We start from the raw sequence: 23,456 nt of genomic DNA, 5'->3' as shown, positions 1-23,456 counted from the left end.
GACTGCATAATCCGCCCACATTTATAGACTGTAACTATTCGAGATTGGATCGACTTATGTCAAGCCGCTCTGGCAACCACATTACCTGCTCCGGACCTACTCGCCTAATTGACGCACCACATAGAGAACATGTGAGGGGGAACACGCATGTGCGCATTCTCAAGATTTGGACCTCCACTGAGTCTACTCATCGCCTGAGATATGCGGGCTTGAGTCGGCAGTGCGTCCAAGCTCTACATCGGCATCTCCTTCCAAGGTGCACCCAGATCTTCAAAGTGATTGTCTATGAAGCAGTATTTCTGAGGCGGTGCTTTCAGCCACCCGGGTACGTTCATGGCACTGGGTGAAAATAGCATGGGGAGACGTTCTAGCTTGTGAATCTCGAAGCCAAGCCGGTCGTTTTTAACACGCTCGAACCGCGAATCTTGCTGCGCTATAATTGGGCTATAGGGGCAATGACACTCCATAATGATTTTTTATCCGCGTGTTATTATAGACGACGTGTCATTTAAATGCTTCGGGCTAGACTCGGATAGCTCGAACTTTGAGCTGGTGAGAAGCGTGATGAGACGCACGCGATTTTGGAGGTCACGTCCATCAATCTTTCCACAGGTACTTCCACGACTCCCTTCCACAGGTACGGCTTTCCTTGCTAGGTGCTGTCAAGTGCGGGGTACCTGACTGAGACACAATACCCTAACCCTAACACTGACCCCTGAGACGGAGACTATGTGTAAGATTTCCTGTGAATGCTCTAGGAACAAAACAGGGAAACCTGACTCTCATCACATTGCTAATATTAAATCTCTGGGCTAGTATTATTGGTGATCAGATAGGATTGAGGTGTTATTCTTGGGGCGTTCGTTGATAATGTCTGTGGCACAAAAGTGTCGAGTTGCTGACCTGATTGGCACTTGCCCATTTTTAAGGCTGAAGGTGCATATCGGTGCATCGTGCCTGCGCCTGTGGAAGACCTATCGCCGTTGTGCGGTGTGGAAACGAGGCGGATGCGCCTCAGTTTTGGGGCCTTCCCGTCGCCCTTGCCCGCATTAATTGAGTTTTAGACGCCCAGCCGGTCCCCATCGCTCGTTGAACCTCCATTTGATGGGAATCACGCCACGGCCGCTGCAACGCTGCGAGACACGAAACAGCCGCGTTTTTGGCCCCCGGCTCCCGTAGGTCGACAATGATCGGGCACCAATGTCGGAATGGGCGCCTCGCACCCCTCTTACGTGCATCACCGCATCTTGAGGCTGAACGTCGGAGCCCAATCATGTAAGCCCCTAGGCAAGATCACCGACGACTGGATCAAAAGCACGATGCATTTGCTGGCGCTGCACCAGCTCATTATTAATGTGGACCCCACATGGCCTATCGAGCTAGGTATCTTTTGCATACCTACCTATCTTAGGTTCTGCCTTCTGCCCGTCCTGGCTGCTCGCCTTATCTCACGTTTCCGGGACTGGCCGACTTCAACTCCAACCTAGAGTGATATGGCTGTCTGATACCAGCTCCTGTTGAACTGATGGCGGCGACGATGCAGCTCGTCGACCCCAAGGGCGACGTCCTTCTCTGCTTCCCCGCTCCTATCGCGGAATCCGTCGAGTCCCCTCGCGGGAAGCAGCCCGAAGTCGAACCATGGAGCCCAGCCCCTACATCGGCTACCTGCAGCCGTGTCGACCCAACTGAAGATGCCTGTATGGCTTTGCCGTCGACAGAGCTGGGCCTCGATATCGTGCACGAAGTCGACGAGATAAACCTCCGAGTCTCGTCTTCGGTCCTCTGTCTCGTCAGTCCCGTCTTCTCCGCCATGCTCGGAAGCCCCATGGCCGAGGGCGAAGCGTTCCGAGCTCGCGACTCGCCACGCCCCTTCCCAATCACCCTGCCCGAAGACGACGGCAAGGTCTTTGCCATTCTTGCAAACGTGATCCACCACCGCGCCGATGCCATCCCGTTCCTGCCGGCGACGGCTGACTTGCTCTCGCTAGCCGGCCTGGTTGACAAGTACGACTGCGCGCCTGCCTTGATGCCCTACGGCGTCTTGTGGCTGCAGCGAGCTGCCGAGCGTCGGGAAGACCCCGAATATGCCGGTCTGCTCGGCCGCTGCAACTTGCTCCTCTTTGCATACGTTCTCGATCTGCCAATGCAGTTCGCCCAGCTGAGCTGGGATATTCTCCTGATGCACCGCCAGCTGCTGAAGGATGAGACCGAGTACGGCCTGGAGCTGCCGATTCCTCCAGACCACGAGCTGTTACGTCATGACCTTCACGGTACGTATTTGAGTTTTGTGTCTGAGAAGTCCAAGCCAGTCAATGATGGCATGCGAGGGGGATAGTGAGAGACGCTGACGGCAGAACACCTTCTGTTGAATTCCAACGACAGGCGAGATTGCCCGCCGGAAAGCCCGACTGCGCCGGGAAATTCACAACGCGCTCATGGAGCCTGTCTCGAAGGTCACGACGCAGCTCGCCTTTTACGGGCCGGAGCCCGAGACTCGTCCGACATGCCCCAATGCAGCGCTTGCCATCGGCAACTACATGGCGCTGCTCGACTTTTACAACCTGTCCCCCTGGCGCCCCCAGTACGAGACAGACTCGTTCTCGGCAATCATTACCCGCGCTCTCGACGTGGCAGGCCAGGCACGCGACAACCCAATGCTTTTCTTCGAGATGTGCACCCGCCACCGGTGTGCCTGCGACAGCATGCAATATGGCGACGGGGTCCATCTCGCCAAGCGGTTGGCTCTGGCCCTCGGAGGGGCCTGGAGCTGGAAGCTTTGGGTGTGTCTGGATTGCCTAAAGACCGGCGGCGAGGACAGGGGAAATTGTCGAGTGAAGCATCGGTAGGCTCTGAGGACCAAGTCACTGTTAGTTTGGGCGGCACTTTTGAGTTACGGGAAGGGAGGCAAACGTTGATTTTTGTTCATGATTCATGATTCATGATCGAGTTCTCATTCTTTCAATTGTCGGCTGTTGTTCGGACTACCTTTGCGTCCCACGGACCGGGAATTCACTGCAGCTTTCAAACTGCTGATTATTCTCTGATTAGACGCAGCAGCGGGACGAGGTCATTCAACCTCCTTGTCCATCTTCACCAAGGCACCTTAGTTGCTACATCTCGTTCCAGGTGCAAACTGCCGACCAGACTGACGCGTGACCGGCGAAAGAAAGATACATTCCTCTCAGGACATTTAACTAACCCTTGACCAAGTCGGGAACATCGAGGATTGAACGAGGACACGGTTTTACGAGCCGCTGAATCCGGGAGGGAGTTTCAATCCACCCAGATAAGCACCTCAGCCTGGTGTTCATGTTAGAGGACCATAGGCAATCGGGGATCGACCTTAGAGGTAAAAGTGGTCACAAGGAATCAAAGGGATGAGCAAGGCATGCTCGTCTTACCCCTTTTTGCCACAGGAGACCCGAAGATAGCCAGGCCATCGATGGACTGCCTCGAGAGGCCCAATATCCCGCTGCAATGCACGCGCGCTAGCCGTTCCGAACACAGCATAAATGCAAACGCCCCCCTCTGTCGTCATATAGGCAGCGCAACAATATATCGAGGCCCAGCCTTCCCGGTTTTTCATGCAGTATTAATAGAACAGGACAAGTTTTCCTCCATCCCGACTCGGCTCGGAACCGACTACTGGCACAGCGCCGTCGGCGTGGTACCAAACCAGAAGAATCGAGACGTGCATTCCCTCCCGTTCCGCATCGCCCCTCGTGTTGCGTTGAGCTATGGGGAAAAAGCACAGGCCTGGGCCTCCAGGAATAAATTTTGTCAGGGATTCCCACTGGAGGCTGGGCGAGCGCAAACACGGGCGTGTATCCACAGCACATCCAGACCACGTTCTCGCAGCGCTGGCCACCCTACTTATTAATTCGCGTCTCTGCTCTGGGCTTGAGTGCGGATGAATGCGGATAAATTAATGAGCACTATCCGTCCGGGGCGGCGATTGGACCGCAACACGGAACATGGCTCCAGTGCTGAGAAGAGCTTCAGGCCCCGGGACGGCGTCTCATTCGGCGGATTTGCACAAGCCGAACTGGCCTTGGCCACCCATCTCTCTCTCTCCATCTTTCCACCTATCTCCCTTATTGCATCCCCAGCCAGAAGCCATGATCCCCGTCTGGAGCGATCCATTCGGCTCTTGCACTCGACTTTGGCCCAGACGACAGCTTCTGAACTTCTGTCTCGGTAGTGCTGCAACGCAGCAAGCAATCGCCGCTGATTGGCCGAGCCGGCTGAAGTTGAACACCCCAAGAACCCAATGGGGCAAGAAGGTTGCGGAGAATGATGAATGGAGAATGGAAGACGGGAGGGGCATGATCGACGGGCTAGTTCCTGATCCCTCCCCCCGTTCAAATCGAGAACGGAGCATGGCAGCGCTCGCTTGCCTCCGCGTCTGGCCACGCTTGGCCGTAGACGGCCAAGCGATGTTCTATAATAGCACTCATAACCCGTGGATCGCAACTTCTGGGCGAGCCGACGTCGTGTAATCGGTATGCATTGGTGGTAATATTCATTTGATTGCCACTTAATGGACGCGGCGTTCCATCCAGTGCTTCGAGTTAAAACCCTGCCAGTCACGCTGCCAGCGCCTTCGCCTGCTATCTCTGACCTGCTGCTTGCTGCTTCCTGCCTGCGACTCGTCTCATCCCGCCGTGAAAGAGCTGTTAGTTGGAGGGAAGGGAGGCCGGGTTGTTGCTGATCCAGGGCCAGCTTCGCTCCTTTCGTCTCCCATCTCCCGTCTCCCGTCTCCCGTGTGCCACCCCCATGCCTACTGCCCACCCCGACCTCAGTCACCCATTGTGTCTTCCATTTTAGCCCACCACACAGTGCATACCCCGCTGCAACCATACCCAGGAACGAGCTGCCTGGGGCCTGCGTGAGCGTTGCTAGCGTGTCGCCGGACTGCCCGCCCCTTAATTGAGGCTCTTGCCTCGCTCAGAGATCCGCCATCTGGCTGCTCGTCACTTGCCTCTTTCCCTCCATCCCTCCGCTTCTAGCCCTCGGATCCATGGATGCACCCCTCCTGGCCATCCCACCCTTCCGCAGCCAAACCCAGGGTCCAGGTTACCCACCATCACAATCAGCCCCCGCCTGAACTGTAGCCCGAGTTGCATTCCATTGCAGCGGCCGCCGCAGGCAGTCAGTCACACATCTCGGGAGTTGGCCGTCTCTGCTTCTTCCTGCCCTCGACACACATACGCACACTCCCTCCGCCCGCCGACTACAACTTGCCCTTTTTAAAATCCCAGGAGTGGCGCCCTTTGCTTTCCCGGTTCGGTCTTGGCCGCCCGAGATTGGTATAATCGCCGTCATCTAGGTTTCTGGGCCTCTCTCGCTTCAGGCATTTTTGGATATCGACTGCTGACTCTCGTCGCATCCGGTACGACACGCCACCACCACCGAAGAAGCGACTGACCAAGACTTTGAGGGATGACTCGAGATTCCCCTCCTTAGATAGACGAAAGCACTGGAACCCAGAACGTGACACCGGGGTTGACGGACGACGTCTAGCCCCTTTCTCCGCCACTCTATCCGATCTTTTCCCACCGGGCTTTCCACTCAGATAGTATAAGACCCCCGCTCGGTCCTGCCATCACCGATCGGACCTGAGCCAGTCTTGAGCAAGCCCCCCTAGATCACGATCGCTGTGGAATCTCACTCCGGAAGGCATCCAACCCCCTTACCGACCTCAATCCTATAACTCTTCATCACCAGGGCGCCAAGAAAGATACTTAACACCGCCACTCACCCCAACCGAGTGATCTCCATTCCTCGTCGATCTCCTTTCCCGGGATCCATCACTCACCCTACCGGCCCCGAACCAATTCCGCCACTCGCAGCGAATATGAAGGTAAGTAGCAGTGTGGTCAAGCCCAGCAGAGCAAGTGTACCTTCTTCTGGTCGCCATTTCCCTCGCCATCTCCTATCTATATCGTGGCCCCCTTTTGTTCTCTGCAGTCCACGGCCCTGCTTCGCGGGCGCCACCCCTTCTCTCTCGGCCCATTAACCTGGTCGCCTGCTTTGCCACACATGTGCCTGGAAATACACATGCACTAACCCCTGTACCTTGTTCCACCAGTCCATTCTCAGCCTCATCGTTGCAGGCGCACTGCTGCTCTCGGCTCCAGGAGCCCTCGCCGCACCCGTTGAGGCCTCGCCCGACCCAGCGGCTGGCGGAGTCAAGACCACGACGTCGGCCAGCAACACCACCGCCAAAGCCTCGGCACAAGACTATGGCTCGCCCCGCTGCCGGGACAGCTTGACAGAAGCTTTGTGCACGGCGAGCAATGTCCAGGCCTACTGCAACGACTCGGGCTTCCACTGCAAGCTTGGCGCATCCTGCCAATGGCCTGCCTGCTGGTGCCAGTAGGCATCCGTTGCAAACGAGAAGAAGAGGTTGTGAGCATCAACACTTGGAGCAGAAGACCTTGAGCAAAGCAATCCGAAACGGAGGATCTACCGCACCCCCCTCGCCCACGAGAAACATATGTCAGGCAAATATCATCAGCCGACCAGGACGAGTGCGGGTTTCTAGTAGAGCAACAGGAGAAAAGGGTTATATCTGCAACTGGGTAGCATTTTTCCATCTACATTTTTAATACACAGCATGGCACGGCGCAGGTTTACCAATAGGGTTCTTTTTTACCTTCTTTCTTTTCATCTTATTTTTCCTCGGAGAGCCCTCGGTGTTAATTACCAGGACGGGGATATAAAAGTTTTCCGGGGGGCAACAAGACAGCAGGAGCAAGCGGCTGTTGGTAAGGAGATAGGCCAGCAAGTTTTTCAGGGAAGGCAAAAAACTTGACCCAACAAAATCATCACGTCTTGCACCAATTTCGTCATTTGTCTGTCCAAATTTGCATGTGCCGACTGATGTCTGACCCGGGAGTCCAAACCGATCGTCCGCCCGCATGCGTTTCCGCATGCCTATTCACTTAGCGGGTCGACTCACGAGAGGACAACTTTCAAGATTACGACTTCTCAACCTTCCATGTTATGGGTAGCGTATTCTGTCTAACCCGACTACCTCACTATCGCTGTCTTCAGGCCATCTCGCATGATTCATGAAGAGCGCAAATTCAAAGGTACTTTGTTCTGTAGGTAAATTTGGTACCAATCAATGGCTTTTTTGCTCCCGGAGGTTGGCAGGGAAAGGAGAAAGGGGGGGTGGCGCCTCGTTTTATCTTCATCCCACTGGTCTGTGGTACTGTACTGCACGTGGCGCGCGTGCCTAGACTAGGTCTCGTCGTCACCAAGACACAGCCCGCAATTCAAATCCTTTCGGCGACTGCCCGGTTGGTCGTCTAACTAGCCTTATTGACCTTCCACATCGTGGCGGCAAGGCCATGATGCCGCCTGGTGCCACTGCTGGTTTGACATACTCTAGAGTGAAGGTAAGACAAGCCGCGAGCTCGGCTATTGTGTAGGTGGTCCTCCACTCCTCCAAAGCAGCTGTTGGTCACACACGTCTTCGACTATTGGTTGCGGACCCGTTACTTACACAGCTGTTGGTTCTCAATCTCCTGTATTGTTTTCTTCTGTGTCCCGATTCGGCAAATAATGCCAGAGAATGTGTTTCGATGCACACATTGTACAACAACCTCTTTTGCGAGTCGTCCCAATTTGGCAAATAATGTGTTTCGACGCATCGTCGTACAACCTCCTGTTTGGCGACCTGAGCAGTGGCCGCGGGCCAACAGACTTGGCGGCGTCTGTGGCTCCGATTGCAGAGGAAGGCTTTTGGGTGAACCCATTGGATGAAGCTGGACTTGGAGTGCCACCATTGCCAGCCACACTCACAGGCCATGGCGTGAGGTTTCATTCTTGTGTCTCTATAGTTCAACTTGTATTCATCAAAGTACCCCTCTCGACTATCCTATCACCATGGTAATAAAGGAGGTCAAAGAAGGTCAGGGGAATGTAGGCAGTGTCTCTTCCCAACAACTGACTATCGCGTCCGCTTCTACGAGCTGCAATGCTCAAGCGGGCGCGACCGCTACTCTCGTCAGGAGGGAAACAGGAACAGGGAACAAGCAGCTGGCGCTGCCTGAGAAACCTCAACTGAACCCTTCTTACGGCGATGGCAAAAAGCTCGTCATCTACTGGATGAAGCATGTTGTCATCCCCCACAAGTCTGGCTCGGATAATTCACCGCAAGTACCAACGGTTTGTTACTAGATCATGCCAATAGGCACTAACGTCAAGGACGTCCAGGACTCTCATGTAATTATGACTCTTCAATTTTCTTCTATTCTTTTCCCTTTTCCCTTTTCCCTTTTCCCTTTTCCCTGCCCCTTTCTTTTGCCTCCTTACCTACCTGCCCGCCTACATTTCCCCGCACGAGTTGGCAAAAACCCAACAGTTAGAGCACCCCTTTTCTCAACCCTTTCTACTCAGTATCACCTATTTTCTGGCCCAGGCTGACCACCCACAATCAATTAACTCCTTTACAAGTTACTGGAAAAGAAGACAAAGGATGACTCCTATTTCTAGGAGTACTTCAAATTCAACGAGGAAAGGGAACCGGGCCATGCCACCTACGACCTTTTTATTGAGGCCGTTAGAAGGATCGAAGGTGGGGGTTATTACTATAAGAGGGTGCCTGTTTACAAGGATGATGATCACGCCAGAGGCGATGATCTCGAGGCTTGGAAGAGATGTCTCAAAGGATGAGGGCTAAGTGAACTTCAAATTGTTGCACGAAACCTCCGGAGCAGGTTAGCGACCGGGATCTTAAGTGATCGGAAAGAACTACGGTGGTGGTAGTGAATCAGTTCAAAGCCATAGTAAGGCCGTTTTCGTAGTTTACGGAAAGAGCAGAAATTGCCTCATTTTTCTTCTCTTTTTTCTGCTGCACTCGATTGGCTTGAAGACTCCACATCCAGAAACCGTGTAGTTACTACCACCAAATTATTCCAAATAGTAGACAAAGAACGCAAATCATTAATCACCCCTGTTAGTCTAGATATACCCAGAGAGCCGCCATCTGTATATGTTGTATATGTCATTGTCCAATCGTCATTTCAGCCGTGTTCGAGTCTAATCCCAAATCCAGCTGACTGTTCTAATCCAGCCGCGGCGCTTGCCCTCGGGCTCTTCCACGTACTGCTCGGCCTGGTCAAAGGCCTCGTCGAGGGCAATTTCGTCGAGCGATACGACCTTAGTCTTTATGATGAACTTCCATGCGAAGTAGGCGATCAGCACCAAGGGTATATCCCTAAGTGGTAACACAGTCGAGTTAGTTGATAGACAATCAAACAACTTCTTGCCACTCATCCGAAAAAACCAGTAAGCCACTCGGAAAACAAACTTACAGATACGACGACACAAACGTCGCAGGGTCCCAGTTGCCCGCCGTGAAGACGCTGAAGCCACTGGTGAAAAGGACCAGAATGCACATAAAAAGCGCAGCAGGCGAGCTGTAGACTGTCAGACGCGCACATAAACTGTCAGCACGCTGGCACACTTCCAATCCTCCTTGTCACGAACGCAAATCACAAGTTAGTTCTTCACACGGGGGTTGGGCTTGGACCTACTAGTCCACCAGTTGTGCCACGGCAGCCGGTCGAAATCAATCTTCTGCCGCTTCATGGCTTGCATCAAGCGGATATGGTTGAGGAGGATGGCGGACCACGAGACCAGCACGCCGGCGGCCGTTAGCCGGACGAGCCACCAAAAGACGGTCTGGGCGCCCTCGGAAAGGCTCATGAAGCTGAGGAACATGAAGACGGTGAACAGCAGCACGCACATGTAGGGCGTGCCCCACGAGGTCGTGCGCAAGAAGATCTTGGGCGCCTGGCCCTTGAGGGCGAGGCCGTACAGCACGCGCGTGCCGGCCAGGAGGCCCTGGTTGGAGGCGGACCAGGCCGAGGTGATGACGACGGCGTTGACGACGGACGGGATAGCGGGGATGCCGGCGGCCGAGGCGGCGAGCACAAAGGGGCTCTGAGCGACCTCGGAGCCGTCGCCCCCCAAGTTCGGGTCGTTGCTGGCGACGAGCATGCCGACGACGAGCACGGCGGCAAGGTAGAAGATGATTATGCGCACAAAGACGCGCTTGCAGGCGCGCGGGATGGCGCGGCGCGGGTTGCGCGTCTCGGCGGCCGCCATGGCTAGTGACTCAACGCCGGCGAAGGAGAAGACGGCGCCCGTCGTCACGCTCCAGAAGCCCAGGAACTTGCCCCAGTTGCCCGTCGCGATGTACTCGACGAAGGGCCCCGGGTCCTGCCAGTACCGGAAGCCGATGCGCTCGGTGCCGGGGATGCCGCCGAGGTTGATGACGAGCCCCAGGATGACGAGGAAGACGACGAGCATGATCTTGAGCAGGGCGAAGACGAACTCGACCTCGCCAAAGACACGCACCAGGGTGAGGCCGACGGCGACGGTTAGGAGAATGAAGACGATGATGAAGAGAGACGAGTTGATGTCGGTCCAGTACTGGAAGAGCACGCAGATGGCCGTGATCTCGGAGGGGATGGACAGCATGTTGCCGTAGACGAGGTTCCAGCCGATGGCGACCCCCAGGGCGGGGTCGACGAGGAACTCGGCGTGGCGTACGAATGAGCCCGTCACGGGGAGTAGGGCGGCCACCTCGCCAAGGGCAAACTGCACCGCGCAAACGATCAGGCCGATGACGGCGTACCCGAGAAGGGCACCGAGCGGGCCGCCCGTCTGGACCGCGAAGCCGAGACCCAAAAACAGGCCCGTGCCGATAGAACCGGCGATGCCTAGCATGGACAAATGACGCTGAGCCAGCCCGCGCTGTAGATGGCGGGCTTCGGTGGTTGTTACGAAGTCGGCATTGTCGTTGTTGAAATTTCGGAGCGAGTCTGAGTCGGGTTCGGGGTAGCGGTGGCCGTTCAATGCGGCGGCGTTGGACATGTTGGTGGCGCCGTAGCCAGCCTCGCCTCGTGTGTTGACCGACTTGGCGTTGTTGGTATTTGTGTTGTTATCGTCGTCGTCGCCGTCGTCGCCGTCGTCGCCGTCGGCGTCGGGAGGAGAGCGGGTTCCTGTAGGACGTGCACTCGGGGGGCTGGGAAGCGGTGAACTCGCGATAGTTTGTGAGAAGGGTTCGGTCCTCCTGCTGTCGTGTCCAGCAAGCAAGGACTGCTCCTCCAAGGCCTCCGGCGAGGAGGGCTCATGGTTTGGCATAAGGCTCGCGTCGTGCTTCGGTGACCGTTTTGGCCGGTGGTGGCGCTAAATTGACGCAAGAGGAGGATGCAATCTCGTCAGCTCACTTAAATGGAACTGTAGTACCGTATGCAGCCCCGCCGGTGTTAACGTTGCATCAGGCTGCGACCGCTCTTTGCAAAACTCAATGGCGAATGAAGCAAGAGCGTTTAGAATAAACCTGAGATCCGTCCGTGCATCGGCTTGAGTTTTGGTTTGGGTTTGGAAAACGGGAGGATTTCAGAGCAATCCAACGGATGAGCCCGCTAGAGTTTACTAGTTCTACAACCAATTACAGTTGATTATATACGGTTGACTGCAGTGCTGCACCCCTGAATCTGCGGGGCTAGGCCCTAATCTCGATGGCGTGCTTCGGGATCTAAGTATAAGAGGAAGCCGCCGCTGAACAGTATCCACATCATTCAACGACAATACAACGCTGCTTTCGCAAACAGAACTTTGGGTGGCATGATGACTCTGGGTTTGGGATATGCACCTCCACTGCTCCTTCTTATACTGCTAGGTCTAGTCTACTCAAGTCGGGTATTAATAAGGTAATATAATAATTACCAGCAACCTGGAAACCAACCCGAACGCCTGCTATGACCCAGTCCTCCCAAAACACCGCCGCCCATGAAAAAGTAAACCTCCCATTCCCCTTTTAAAGAAACCATTTAAGAAGAAGAACGCCCGAAAAAAGACCACTACGCCCTGCCCAGAAATAAAAAGCCCTGAATCTACCCATCATGCTTGAAACGAAAGCCAGAGCCAGAGAGAGAAGAAGACGAGAAACTAAGCCCGACTCATAGTCTCATGTCGTGAATCGGAATCCCCACTGAATCAATCAGCCCTGCAAAAGCATGTCGCGGCGCCATCCATACGCCTTGGCTAAGCGACGTCCAATGTGACGCGCCATGACAATGTCGATCTTGCCCTCTGGATATGGCTCGGAGAACATGATTGGGTTGCCCGCGCATGTCGAGCACCTCCAATCCGGGGTGAACAGCCAGCCCGACACCCGCTGCTTCTCGAGCATAAAGCCCGCCTTGATCATGATGTACTCAAAGTCGCTCCATTTGGTCTCGCCCGAGCCAACCGCGGCGATGCCTTTGACCGCCGAGGGGAACAGCACGTCGAGTACCTTGCGCGCGCGCTTGTCGCCGGCGGCTAGAGTCGACGAGGGGGGGCATATGTGAGGGACCCTATTCCTGCCGGAGGAGGCGCCAGCAGAGTTGGACGTGCCGTGGTGTGAGGCTCCGATCAGCAGCTCCGCGATGGCGCTGACGAGATCCTCGCTGTCCGCACCTGAGCTTGACGAGCCGCCTGTCCGGTGAGGCTGTGCTATCAGGGCCCGCGTGCCCGGCGAGAAGTAGTGGCGTTGGGTGTTGTGCATGGCATTGGCACGATTGATGTACTTGTTCCAGAATGTGTCAAGGTTGGTCTCGGCCCTGGCCATGGCCGCCACGGTGTCGGGCGTGCGCTTGAGGTGCACCGGGTAGTCGAACTTGTTGCGCGTTGGCGCGCCGAGGCCCGCGATATCCCGTCCCAGTTCGAGTCGGGCAAGATGAAGTTGGCCAGGTACTTTATGTCCTCGGCGGCGTTATAGCTCAGCTCGTCCTCTGGTGTCTTGATGGCGATGCCAAAGCTCTCAGTCCACGGCACATACTTCGTGATGGCGTCTATGCACTCGCTGATGACGGACACGTCGGCAATGCGGTCCGCCAGGTATGATGTGAGCAGCTTGTTTGCTTCTGGTTTGGTCTCCTGCACTCGGTCGAAGCTGTCCACCACCCTCTTGATGGTGAATTTGGAACGTTGCTCGTTGGTCATGAGCCCTACGTGAGAGATCAAGTCGTACTGCGCCTGTGTCTGATCGGCCGGATGGAGGCTGATGGGGCTGCAGCGGACTGGTTGGTCCGGCCTGACGTCTGTTGTTCGCACATACTGCGCCCGAAGCTTGGGTTCACCCACGCAACGGCATGTTAAGGTGAGGTAGAACTTGATCAACATCTCGTTGAGGAAGTTGAGCACGACGGCAAACTGCTTCGCGAGGTCCTCGGGGAGATGGTGGGCATCGATACTGCGTGCGTGCTTGTCCATAAGCTCCTTGAGCTTGACGACACGGCTGTGGAGAGATCGCCAGAACTCTGCCGTGTCGAAATGCAGAGCCATGGTCGACCGAAAATTACCGACCAGAAGGATGGCTTAGTCGACGCGATGAGAGGGCTGGGTTTCCCGTTCTTGTCGAGCACGTGTTCTGGCCGGTGCTCTCGCTCCTCAAAAAGCGCGTGGGCGAAAAATCCAGGGTCCTCACGAGGGACAACAGCCGGTCCTCGGCCTCGGCCAGCTTGGTGCGCACGAGTAGCTCCATGTGGGTGAGATCCACGGGGCGGGAGGCCGGTACGCTCCCTCGAGCGTCTACACGGCCAGAGACGTTTTCGAGGTCTCCGGCTTGTTGGCTGATGGCACAGGGGCTTCCGGCTCGCGATTTCCTTCCTCCAGCGCCATGGAGGACAGCGACGCTTCCTTTCCCTGCATGAGGGTGTAGCAGCACCGGACGAGGAAGTGGTAGATTCGTGCCTGGATCCGCAGGCAGTTCAGGCCGTCGCCCACTCGCTGGGCCTGGTACGAAAACGACCATACGTCGAGGTCGGCCTCGCCCCCACTGTATGTGTAGATCTGGCCGTATGTGTTAGCCGTCGTTCGGCCCCGGAACATCATCAACATTGGCTCCATGGCCGGAAGTTCTAAGGCACCCGTGCGAGTGCCAATCCCGTATGCCAGCACTTCTCCGGCGGTGCGGTTTGTTCCAGGCCCGGGCGTTGACCATGACGAGGAGTGGCTCACGGGCCGACAAGTCCTCGAGGTTGATGTAGGGCATCCTAATGAAGAAGAGAAGTATGTTCTTGTATTAGGTAATGGTAAAGGTTTATTTCAAGACTAGTCTTATTCAACGGGACATGGGAAGAAGGAAATAGAAATATAAAAACGAAGTCAAGGAAAGAATGGGGAAAAAAAACTAGAAGGGTAGAAAACTAAAATTAAAAAGAGAAGAATGAGGAAGAGAAATTGTTTGGGCCGAATGTTTGTTAATTCTCTTTGGGCAAAGATATGTTTCATGGCTTGATAAAGCAAAGAAACAAACAGAAAAAGCCAAGAAAGGCAACGAGTGAGGAAGGAAATGATTAAAACTTACATGTACACATCGCGGACGTCATCCCCTTTGGCCAGGCGCGTCTTGCCCGGCGACCGGTCACGCATCCAGAGCTTGGCCTGGGCCAGGTCCGGCCAGTGCCCCTCGGCCATTCCTGGCCAGGCCTCGCGAAGGATGGCCCGGGGCTTGGGCTTCGACTTGCCCACTCAGCGCTTCTGGGTCTCTGCTGTTCAGATAGGCATGGTATGTAAGAATAAGACAGAAACCTCACAGATCTCGCTAGATTATTCTGCCTACCTAATCTTGGCTGATTCTTTTCAAACCGATATAGGTGAACAAAGGAAGAAACTAGTATAGTCTATAACAATGGACTTGGCATTTCTTTATTATTCGGGTTTCGTTACTCGAGAAGTAGGTCCTGGCATGTGCTGACCCCCTAGGTACTCCAGCATCTATGACGCATTAAATAATGAACCAGACTGAGCTAGACCACTCGTTTGCCTGGAGAATGCGGAGAATGCAGTAGCTGTGCGGTTGCTGGACAGACTGCTGCGTAATCGGGCGGTGACGTATTGTTTCATGGTATCCATTATCCATTAGCCTCATTCAACACTTGTCGAGCTTGACGCTGTCCCAAACAGCCTTTCAAGATCAATCATTCCAGTCACGGCATTCTCTAAGTCAGGTTAGAGGTACTAGAGCGCAGATGCAGCTGGCTCGCATTTGCCGTCACAATGCTGGCGGGGTTCGACAGTGGAACAGGATGTGCCTTGTCTTGGCAGCGAACATGAGCTCGGGCACAATGTCTGTAGAATGTGGTACGGGCGAATGCATTCATAGTTTCCTCGTCGGACGACATCCGTCTGAACTTCCTGCTCCCTGACTGATCTGCACGGAACGCTAGACCGATATCGACAGGACTGTAGTAATGACTTTGTTCTGCCCAGCTGGAATACATGCCGTGGTCGGGACTGTCGTTTTCTGATTGCTCAGTGTTCCCCCGATGCCACCACAGCAGGAAAGAAGGTGTGATCCGTGCACCACCCACACAGCTTAGTCCCCTATTGGCCTAGTTACACGTGACTCCATGACCCCCTGCTCACCGACACCTTCTTGGCATGGGGCTAACCACCAACTACCGAGAGGGTGCAAGCGCTGAGGGCCAACTTGCATTAGCGGCGATTGCGGCCGTCCTTCTACAAGACCTAGCAAAGCTCAAGTCTGCCATTAACGGTGATAAGATCGATATCCTACCACAGGGTCTGCCTTTCAACAAGTAGCTTCCAGATTGCCAAACACACCTGGCCGAGTCATATAACACGCAATCACTCCCCGCCGATCTCGCCAAATCGCGCGCAAACTTACACCATGACATCCCGCAAGGCTCTCGACAGCCCCGACTCATATGCGATCGCCTGGATCGCTGCCCTTCCCATCGAACGGGCCGCTGCAGAGACCATGCTCGACGAGGAAAATTCAACTCCGACTGGCTTCGTCAGACACCAGAACGACGCCAACGTCTATAGCTGGGGTTGCGTGGGAGAGCACAACATCGTCATTACCTCCCTTGCCGCAGGAGTCTATGGGACCACCTCGGCTGCAACTACCGCCTCGAGCTTGCTTGCCTCGCTACCATCCATCCGCGTTGCCCTTTTGGTCGGCATTGGCGGCGGCATCGCTAGACCGGACGAGGGCCACGACATCCGCCTCGGTGACATTGTTGTGAGCCAGCCTAATAGCACTACGGGCGGCGTCTGTCAGTACGACTTGTTCAAGGCAAAGTCTGGTGACAAGCGTGAGCGCGAAGGCTTCCTCGGACGGCCTCCGACGGTCCTCCTCAATGCACTTGCCAGCATCCATGCCTCTCATGAGCGGAAAAATTCCAAGGTTCCCGACTTTCTTCGAGAGATGCTGGACAAAAACCCCAAGATGGGCAAGGGGTCTAAGAAGAACCCTGGTTACGTCCACCAAGGATTTGACAACGACCATCTCTTCCAGACAATGTACGACCATGTCCCTGGGCTGGACTGTCGAGGCTGTGACGTAGCCGAAGAGGTTCAACGCGACCCTCGAGACACTACCGACCCCGAGATCCATTACGGGATCATCGCATCTGGCAATACACTCGTCAAAGATGCTGCTATACGCGATCGGATGGTTGCTGAGGTTGGCGAGGATTGCATTTGCTTTGAGATGGAAGCCGCCGGCCTGATGAACCACTTCCCCTGTCTTGTCGTGCGTGGGATCTGCGACTACGCCGACTCTCACAAGAATGATCGTTGGCAACGTTACGCTTCCGCCACCGCCGCTGCGTATGCCAAGGAGCTCCTAGAGTACGTGCCAGCTACGGAGGTCCAGGAGACTAAGAGGGCATTAGAGGTGCTCCAATCGGGTTAGTTCTGCACATCGTCTAGCAGGTTGGGCAAATATACGGAACCGAATGAAACTAACTTCGAATACGTCCTGAGCGTAGTTGAAAAGAAAATTAATAGCGTGCAGCAGACCACAATTGCAACGAAGGCTGCAGCTGACTCCATCAAGTCTGACCTTCGGATAGAAAAGATCAAGCGCTGGCTTTGTCCTCCCGACCCGTCTACAAACGTCAATCACGCGAGAAAGCTCCGCCACGAGGGGACAGGCGCATGGCTCCTGGAAAACCTAGTCTTCCAGTCATGGTACTCGGGATCGCGTCGACATATATGGCTATATGGACTCGCGGGATGCGGCAAGACGGTTCTCAGCGCAACCGTCCTGGACCATCTTGCCCAGGAAAAGGACCATTTTGTCCTCAGCTTCTTCTTTGATTTTAGCGATACGAAAAAGCAGACCGTAGATGGTATGCTGCGGTCACTTGCCTTCCAACTCTACCAGTATGGGACTGGTTCTGCGGTCCTAGATGCCACATTCCAAGCACACCAGGATGGCCTGGACCAACCTGCCACAAAGATACTCTCGGACGTTGTGTATAAGATGCTTGCAGCCCAGAATCAGGTTTCTATCGTTATAGACGCCTTGGACGAATCGACGACGAAGGATGAACTTCTCCTGTCTCTTAACGACGTGGTGTCCAGGCCAGAGTTGGGCCACGTCCAGCTGCTTTGTACCAGCCGGCCTGAATCCGAATTTCTACGCGGCATTACCTCTTTCATAGGCAAAGAAAACTGCTTAGTGCTCGACAAGCGGGCTGTTAACGCCGATATCCAATTGTACGTCACAGCACAGCTTTCGCAACGACGTGATTTTCAGGACAAGAGATTGTCGCAAAGTCTCCTTGAGCAGATTCGGACAAAGGTTGGGCAGGGGGCCGACGGGATGTAAGCTATTGCTACTTTCGATTAATATCTTGATGGCTTGCTGACGCTATATTTAGGTTCAGGTGGGCTTTCTGTCAGTTGGAGAGCCTGAGTAGATGTCGTCACGAGGCAGGTATGGAGAAAGCTCTCACATCATTGCCGCTGAATCTGGATGAGACATACCGGCGCATGATTGAAAGCATACCGCCAGAGCTCAAAAGTGATGAGATACGTCTCCTCCAATTTCTACTACACTCCGAGCGACCTCTCAAGTTAGCCGAGGCTGTTGAGGTTATAGCAACGCAGATCGGAAACGAGTCGCGAGGGTTTAATAAAAAGCGTCGACTATTTTGCGAGACTGACGTCTTAGACTACTGTCCCAGCCTAGTGGCAGTCGTTCAGGCCACTGATAAGGAACTACATCTTGCCCATTTTTTGGTCAAAGAGTACCTGCTCAACAATAATCAACTCAAGATTACAAGCGCCAACATTTCCATCACACAGACATGCTTAACATATCTAACGGACATCGAGGGCAACTATGAGGAAATCGAGTGGAATTTCCCTTTGGCCCAATTTGCGGCAGAAGTATGGACAAGCCATGCAGCTTCGGTTAAAAGTTCGGAAGAGATAGTTCGAGTAATAATCAGGTTCTTAGAAGACGAAATAACTTTCCAGCGATGGAGGCGCCTATATCAAGATAGTAAGGCACGGTTTGAATACCCCTACCACCGACCAGAAGGGTCACAGCTCTACTATACCTGCCTAACGGGGCTCGCTCTAGTGGCGCAATATTTTATTACAAAGGGAGCGGACGTTAACGCGCAGGGCGGCTATTACGGCAACGCTCTACAAGCCGCCTCAGCTCAAGGCCATCAGGAGATCGTCAAGCTACTCCTAGCTAAGAACGCGGACGTCAACGCGCAGGGCGGCTATTACGGCAACGCTCTACAAGCCGCCTCAGCTAGAGGCCATCAAGAGATCGTCAAGCTACTCCTAGCTAAGAACGCTGACGTCAACGCGCAGGGCGGCGAGAATGGCAACGCTCTACAAGCCGCCTCAGCTGAAGGCCATCAAGAGATCGTCAAGCTACTCCTAGCTAAGGACGCGGATGTCAACGCGCAGGGCGGCTTTTGCGGTAACGCGCTACAAGCCGCCTCAGCTGAAGGCCATCAAGAGATCGTCAAGCTACTCCTAGCTAAGGATGCGGACGTCAACGTGCAGGGCGGCTTTTACGGCAACGCTCTACAAGCCGCCTCAGCTAAAGGCTACCAAGAGATCATTAAGCTTCTACAACGAAGTATTGCTAGTAAATCACCCCGAAAACGGTCAATCTCGATATCTCTAAGCGACTTCCCAAATAAACGTCTTGTAAAATAAGCCCTTCAATAGACTACCGACCAGTTAATGGAGTCTACATAGCCTAACTCCACCCTAGCAGTCACTAGTCAGAATGCTATGTGGGGTACTGGGGCAGGACACCCTAAACCAGTCGCAAGGACTACAAGGTGTGTGTCACGAATCCCGGTGGATTCCCTGTGGTTATGCACAAAGGTGGGGGGGCATGCACTTTTTGGCGTGGGCCAATCAGGAGCGTTCCAGGGTTCCGAGCTCTGGAGCTCGGGGACGCGGGACAGGTCCGGTCGGGCGGTGACCCGGACGCGGGACCACGGGACAACAGAACCACTGTTATTGGTTACGTAGATAGATATATACGACGATCGTGTCCACGGTCTTAGATAGTTCTTGCTTGGTTCTTCAAGCAAGCATTACACATTCACTGCACTCATACACTTTGAGTGGCATTCCGATTTGACTGTATTACCCGTGCGATAGGAGCTTGCCCTTTGTTCTATCTTCATAATTACCAACCCCAGCATTCTGTGGAGCCCGTGCTCCCTTACAGACAGACGACCCTAACAGTCGAGTGGTTTGTAATAGTGTGCTCAATATGTTAGAGAACGTAGGGAAAAGGGTGAATCTTCCAGCCATTCCAGCGATTGCACTAGGTTCAAATACATATAACGGGCGAAGCGCAGTAGAGCTCGTTGCTGCCGAGTTTAGCATACCCTGTAGTTGGATTTACCAGAGAGAGGGAGAGACACGCTACAGAGTGTAACGGGGAGCATCTCCTAGGGCGTTGGTTAACTTAACAATAGCGTGGTAATGTTATAAGGTTATGGCTCTAGCTTTTTGCGCTCTGAATTATTTACCTCTGCTTCTTTTCTTCTATCTTTGCCCCTTCTAGGGGTCCTGGGGGCTACGTTCAATTCACTTGCACTCGGTGCTGCGCCCGAGGAAATCTTCTCGTGCTTTCTTAATAGATTATTGTATTAATCAGCGCTTCACTTGCTTCTGTTACTGCCAGGGGAGTTGGGAAGCCTGTGCTACCGTCTCCTTCCTTGGAGGAAAGCCGCCCTCGGATGACAAGAATTGGTCCCCGAATTTGCAAAGCGGTACGGGCAACGATATAGTTCGCAATGGCTACAGGCCGTCTGGATGCAGACCGACCATAGAACGAATCAGCCTCAACCCATCATCACCAACCCGACCAGCATCACCCATCTCGTGCGCCACTGAGTAAGCACGCTTCAGGCGCCGAGGATAGGACGTTAAACACTTTGAGAATGGCCTTCAAGCTGGCTTACCCATATTATCACTAAACCACAAGTACCCGCAGAGAAAAGGGCGAAAGTAGTTAGGAGATCAGCAATGAAAATGCTCATCGTTATAGTGTGAACCGCCAAAGGTTCGGCTTCCCGCCGACCGCTAAGGATCGGAGGTGTACAGCGCTTATGTGTGGGCAGGGGTTTAGTACTGTGCGAGTGCTGAGAGGACATGTGCCCCGCCTGATATATACTTATTGAGGTGGCCTAGACCGCTGAGACTTGAGGCCACGCGCTCCGCCAAAAACAGCAGTTCAGACCGCGGTACAGGTTGTCTGTGTGGAAATAGATTTCCTTCATATCATGTTCGGCATTCGAAACGTCCGAACGCGTTAGCGAAACTCTCGATCCTCTTGTAGGTAGGAGACATGTTTTGCCATCGACGTCAAGATAATTGCATGCCTGTCGGGTTCTGCCTCATACACAGGTCCTAATCCTCCTCCATAATCTTTGCCATGGTGAAGGAGTGGTGAATGTGATGCGACAGCGACGGACTGTCCGAAGAAGGAGCAGCAGTTGGGTGGAGGGGCGGCCATCTTGGATCCTTGCTGACGCTTTGGTGGAGAAAGCAGTGGTCTTGGATGAATTTGGGAGCGATCACCCTTCTGTCTTTTGACTACCGCTTCAAGGCCTATTGGGTAACTCGGCCAGAAGATTGACGCGAGGAGCTCCAGGGTCGAAGTTGATCAGATATCTGTGTGCAGCTACGGATCGCTCCGATTGTGGTGGTGGTGGTGGTGGCTGCGCAGACGGCGGATGCTTGAGGGCATTCACGGCGCCGACCTGAGCCCTGGAGAGTCTTGTCGGACATGTGAGTTTACTTTTGCAGCTACTGCGCTGTTGGTCCGTGGTTGGGAAATCCAAAATATGTCCAACTGTGCCGTGACACGGGTCGAGTTTTGACGTCTTGACAATCGCCAGGATTCTGGGGCCGATAGCCTTCGTCGTAGACCTTCTTGGCCAGACTCGGTGAGGTTCGTTACGCACTCCATCGTCCGTCTGTTCGCGGTCTAATCTTTTACGCTCACTACTAAAACCGGGTTTGATAAGCTTCTTTGTAAGCCCTCATGTTCTCGTAGAGGGCCCGTAAAACAAGAGTGGCCCAAGGGGGCGCCGGAGATTTCGTTCTTAGGGACCAGAAGAGCCAGCTTTTCAAGGCTCAAATAGCGTCAGTGACATCCCACCATGGTTTCTTTCCTACTTGATTAAAAGACTTCTGCTACGTATAAAACGTGCACAAATAGGAAAAGATGAACGCCATATCGGGCTAGAGAGCGTGGCACAAGTACCAGGGCCTGCCGCAACTTCACTTCCCTTCTAGCCCAGCCCGTCCCTAGGGGGCAGATGTGGAGCATCGATCAGACGTGACCAAAAGCACAACACGTATTGCGGTCCCCTTTCGATTTTTCATACACAAACGAGACTACACGGGGAGATAGAGGTGGGCCACCTACCTCGCCTCATTGTGGACGAATACCGCCGCCGGCACTCATAGCTCGGACGACGACGGACTGTGCGTCGGTGCGAGGACCTGGGCTCCTCGCAGGTGCATGTCATCGCGGCTCTTTTCTCTTCCCCTGTGGATAATATGAGGTTAGACTGAATTTCAGGGCGAAGGAAGCAGGTGCCCGGGCCTCCTAGAAATTCCCTGTAGGAGCCAGGTACACTGCCAGACTAGACGACATCTCACGAGAAAAGTTCAGAATTCTATCAACCAGGCACCTTATCTATCTATCCGGTCCGTTACCTCCTCCCTCGTCTCGGAACTAAGGAATGTACCGCCGAGCTACTGGACTAGGCTGGCCTGTTTTCCGCTGGCAGGGCTTTGTGGGGTTTCTGCCCTCGCGGTCGTCATGCACTTGCTACAGTGGTATGAAAAGGGAACTTCTAGGCTATAACGTGATGATGCAGGTAAGTAGGTGATCGTAAGAAGAGCGCTCTACATGCACCTAGACCTCTGTGAATGGAGGCAGAGAGCAGCTTCCCGCTATCTGATGATCCCGCGCAGAATAAATGCAGGTGCTCGTCTCGTGTATTTCATCGCGCTGAACCCTTCTAGTGTGTATATCTCCTGAGGCCTTCACGAACATCCCGTAGTGTGCCTTAGAACGCCAAAGGTTTCAGCCACGCGGGTGGACGGGACTAGCCGACGCCACCCGTTCGAGCTCGACCGTAAGACAGGGCCCATTCATATGCCGAGAACAGCGAGCTTACTTCGAGAATCATTTCCAAAGTGGACGCTCGGCATAAAATGTCCTGACCTAGCGGCGTAATACAGCAGAGCTAGGTAGATAGAGGAGAAGCCTCGGTAGACGCTCCGCATTTAACTACTTACAGACCCGTAAAGTGAGTACGCGGTGAGTTAGAATGACGGCGGAGTACTTTTGTCACGGCTACTGGTTATCTGCCAAAAGTCCTCAACAGGATGCCTGTCCCACGACATGCAGGATGCGGCGCATGCCACAGCACGTGGGAGAGCCGCGGAAGCAACCCGGACGCGTGGCCAAGCTACAACCTAGGAATGTAGGTCGGTACCTGGCTGTCTTCGGCGAACCAAGGCGCAGACTGGCAGCTACTGGACACTCGTTATAGCACCCAATCAACTTCACTGCTCACCGCTCACCGCTCACCGCATCACCCACGTGGTTGTACGCCGAGGTAAATCAGGTACGTAGGCGGCGCAAAACGATAAGGCTCTGGTTTCGCATTGGCAAGCCTCCCAGTGGGGAAACAAGTTTCAAGTCGGGTCCTCGTGGCAATACGACGTTTGCGGGTGCGGTTGCATTCTGAGGTGCGAGTGAATATTCACGCACTCCGCTTCTCGCAGCTATTGGCGGTGGTGGTTGGCAAGGCTCGCAGCAAAAAGCGTAATACTACCCACCCAAGTGATAAGTGTGGCTGTAAATTTAGAAGGAAAAACGAGACGCACGCCGTATCTTTTGTCCGTGTCCCCCCTCATTCCGACCCAAGATGCGGGGGGTACTTTTGCGTGATAGGTTCAGGAGCTGGGAGGTGAAAAACCCGATTGGACGACCAAGATGCTCGCCTTTCAGCTCGTCGAGATTACCCAGGTCCGGCGTGGCTGTGCTGACCCGAGCCGGGCCAATGGCGTCCGCCCCTCAGCATCCCCGGACGGCACGGAGCCAATGAGCTCAAGGGCCG

General features: G+C 54.3%; 6 protein-coding genes across 6 annotated transcripts; 3 read left to right on the top strand and 3 right to left on the bottom strand.

Moving 5' to 3' along the window:
- Positions 1-1,699: 1,699 nt before the first annotated feature.
- Positions 1,700-2,335, top strand: B0T26DRAFT_641315 (uncharacterized protein; the record flags this gene model as incomplete). Its single annotated transcript, XM_060437322.1, has 1 exon — positions 1,700-2,335. The coding sequence occupies one exon, from the start codon at positions 1,700-1,702 to the stop codon at positions 2,333-2,335; it is 636 nt and encodes a 211-aa protein (XP_060297502.1).
- An 84-nt stretch (positions 2,336-2,419) lies between these two features.
- Positions 2,420-3,516, top strand: B0T26DRAFT_187814 (uncharacterized protein). The gene is made up of 2 exons (XM_060433657.1): positions 2,420-2,842; positions 3,049-3,516. The coding sequence occupies exons 1-2, from the start codon at positions 2,504-2,506 to the stop codon at positions 3,154-3,156; spliced, it is 447 nt and encodes a 148-aa protein (XP_060297501.1). The 5' UTR covers positions 2,420-2,503; the 3' UTR covers positions 3,157-3,516.
- Positions 3,517-5,047, bottom strand: B0T26DRAFT_187815 (uncharacterized protein). The gene has a single exon (XM_060433658.1). The coding sequence runs from the start codon at positions 4,858-4,860 to the stop codon at positions 3,877-3,879; it is 984 nt and encodes a 327-aa protein (XP_060297500.1). The 5' UTR covers positions 4,861-5,047; the 3' UTR covers positions 3,517-3,876.
- Positions 5,048-8,736: 3,689 nt separating this feature from the next.
- Positions 8,737-11,438, bottom strand: B0T26DRAFT_699736 (amino acid permease-domain-containing protein). Its single transcript, XM_060441486.1, has 3 exons — positions 9,549-11,438; positions 9,327-9,438; positions 8,737-9,229 (listed from the first exon to the last, which is right to left on the bottom strand). Exons 1-3 carry the CDS (start codon positions 11,161-11,163, stop codon positions 9,052-9,054), a joined length of 1,905 nt encoding a protein of 634 aa, XP_060297499.1. The 5' UTR covers positions 11,164-11,438; the 3' UTR covers positions 8,737-9,051.
- Positions 11,439-12,025: 587 nt separating this feature from the next.
- Positions 12,026-14,487, bottom strand: B0T26DRAFT_673386 (uncharacterized protein; the record flags this gene model as incomplete). Its single annotated transcript, XM_060439589.1, has 6 exons — positions 12,026-12,629; positions 12,674-13,306; positions 13,371-13,546; positions 13,606-13,928; positions 14,029-14,063; positions 14,378-14,487. The coding sequence occupies 6 exons, from the start codon at positions 14,485-14,487 to the stop codon at positions 12,026-12,028; spliced, it is 1,881 nt and encodes a 626-aa protein (XP_060297498.1).
- Positions 14,488-15,494: 1,007 nt separating this feature from the next.
- On the top strand, positions 15,495-19,402 carry B0T26DRAFT_187790 (Pfs, NACHT and ankyrin domain protein). Its single transcript, XM_060433656.1, has 3 exons — positions 15,495-16,727; positions 16,809-17,649; positions 17,706-19,402. Exons 1-3 carry the CDS (start codon positions 15,704-15,706, stop codon positions 19,006-19,008), a joined length of 3,168 nt encoding a protein of 1,055 aa, XP_060297497.1. The 5' UTR covers positions 15,495-15,703; the 3' UTR covers positions 19,009-19,402.
- The last annotated feature ends 4,054 nt before the right edge of the window (positions 19,403-23,456 follow it).

Source organism: Lasiosphaeria miniovina (genome assembly GCF_030549165.1).
Source record: "Lasiosphaeria miniovina strain SMH2392-1A chromosome Unknown B0T26scaffold_3, whole genome shotgun sequence".
NCBI classification, from domain to species: Eukaryota; Fungi; Ascomycota; class Sordariomycetes; order Sordariales; family Lasiosphaeriaceae; genus Lasiosphaeria; species Lasiosphaeria miniovina.
The sequence above is the reverse complement of the archived record's forward strand: the minus strand, read 5'-3'. Positions and strand labels throughout refer to the sequence as shown.

Excerpts from the sequence above, each read along its gene's own strand:
- B0T26DRAFT_187815 (XM_060433658.1), bottom strand. The coding sequence starts at position 4,860 with ATGGTTGCAGCGGGGTATGCACTGTGTGGTGGGCTAAAATGGAAGACA.
- B0T26DRAFT_187790 (XM_060433656.1), top strand. The coding sequence starts at position 15,704 with ATGACATCCCGCAAGGCTCTCGACAGCCCCGACTCATATGCGATCGCC. Across the intron at positions 16,728-16,808 it reads ATTAGAGGTGCTCCAATCGG|TTGAAAAGAAAATTAATAGC; the intron begins GTTAGTTCTGCA and ends TCCTGAGCGTAG. Across the intron at positions 17,650-17,705 it reads GGGCAGGGGGCCGACGGGAT|GTTCAGGTGGGCTTTCTGTC; the intron begins GTAAGCTATTGC and ends CGCTATATTTAG.
- B0T26DRAFT_187814 (XM_060433657.1), top strand. The coding sequence starts at position 2,504 with ATGCCCCAATGCAGCGCTTGCCATCGGCAACTACATGGCGCTGCTCGA. Across the intron at positions 2,843-3,048 it reads AATTGTCGAGTGAAGCATCG|ACGCAGCAGCGGGACGAGGT; the intron begins GTAGGCTCTGAG and ends TTCTCTGATTAG.
- B0T26DRAFT_699736 (XM_060441486.1), bottom strand. The coding sequence starts at position 11,163 with ATGCCAAACCATGAGCCCTCCTCGCCGGAGGCCTTGGAGGAGCAGTCC. Across the intron at positions 9,439-9,548 it reads GTGGCACAACTGGTGGACTA|TCTACAGCTCGCCTGCTGCG; the intron begins GTAGGTCCAAGC and ends CGCGTCTGACAG. Across the intron at positions 9,230-9,326 it reads ACGTTTGTGTCGTCGTATCT|GGATATACCCTTGGTGCTGA; the intron begins GTAAGTTTGTTT and ends GTTACCACTTAG.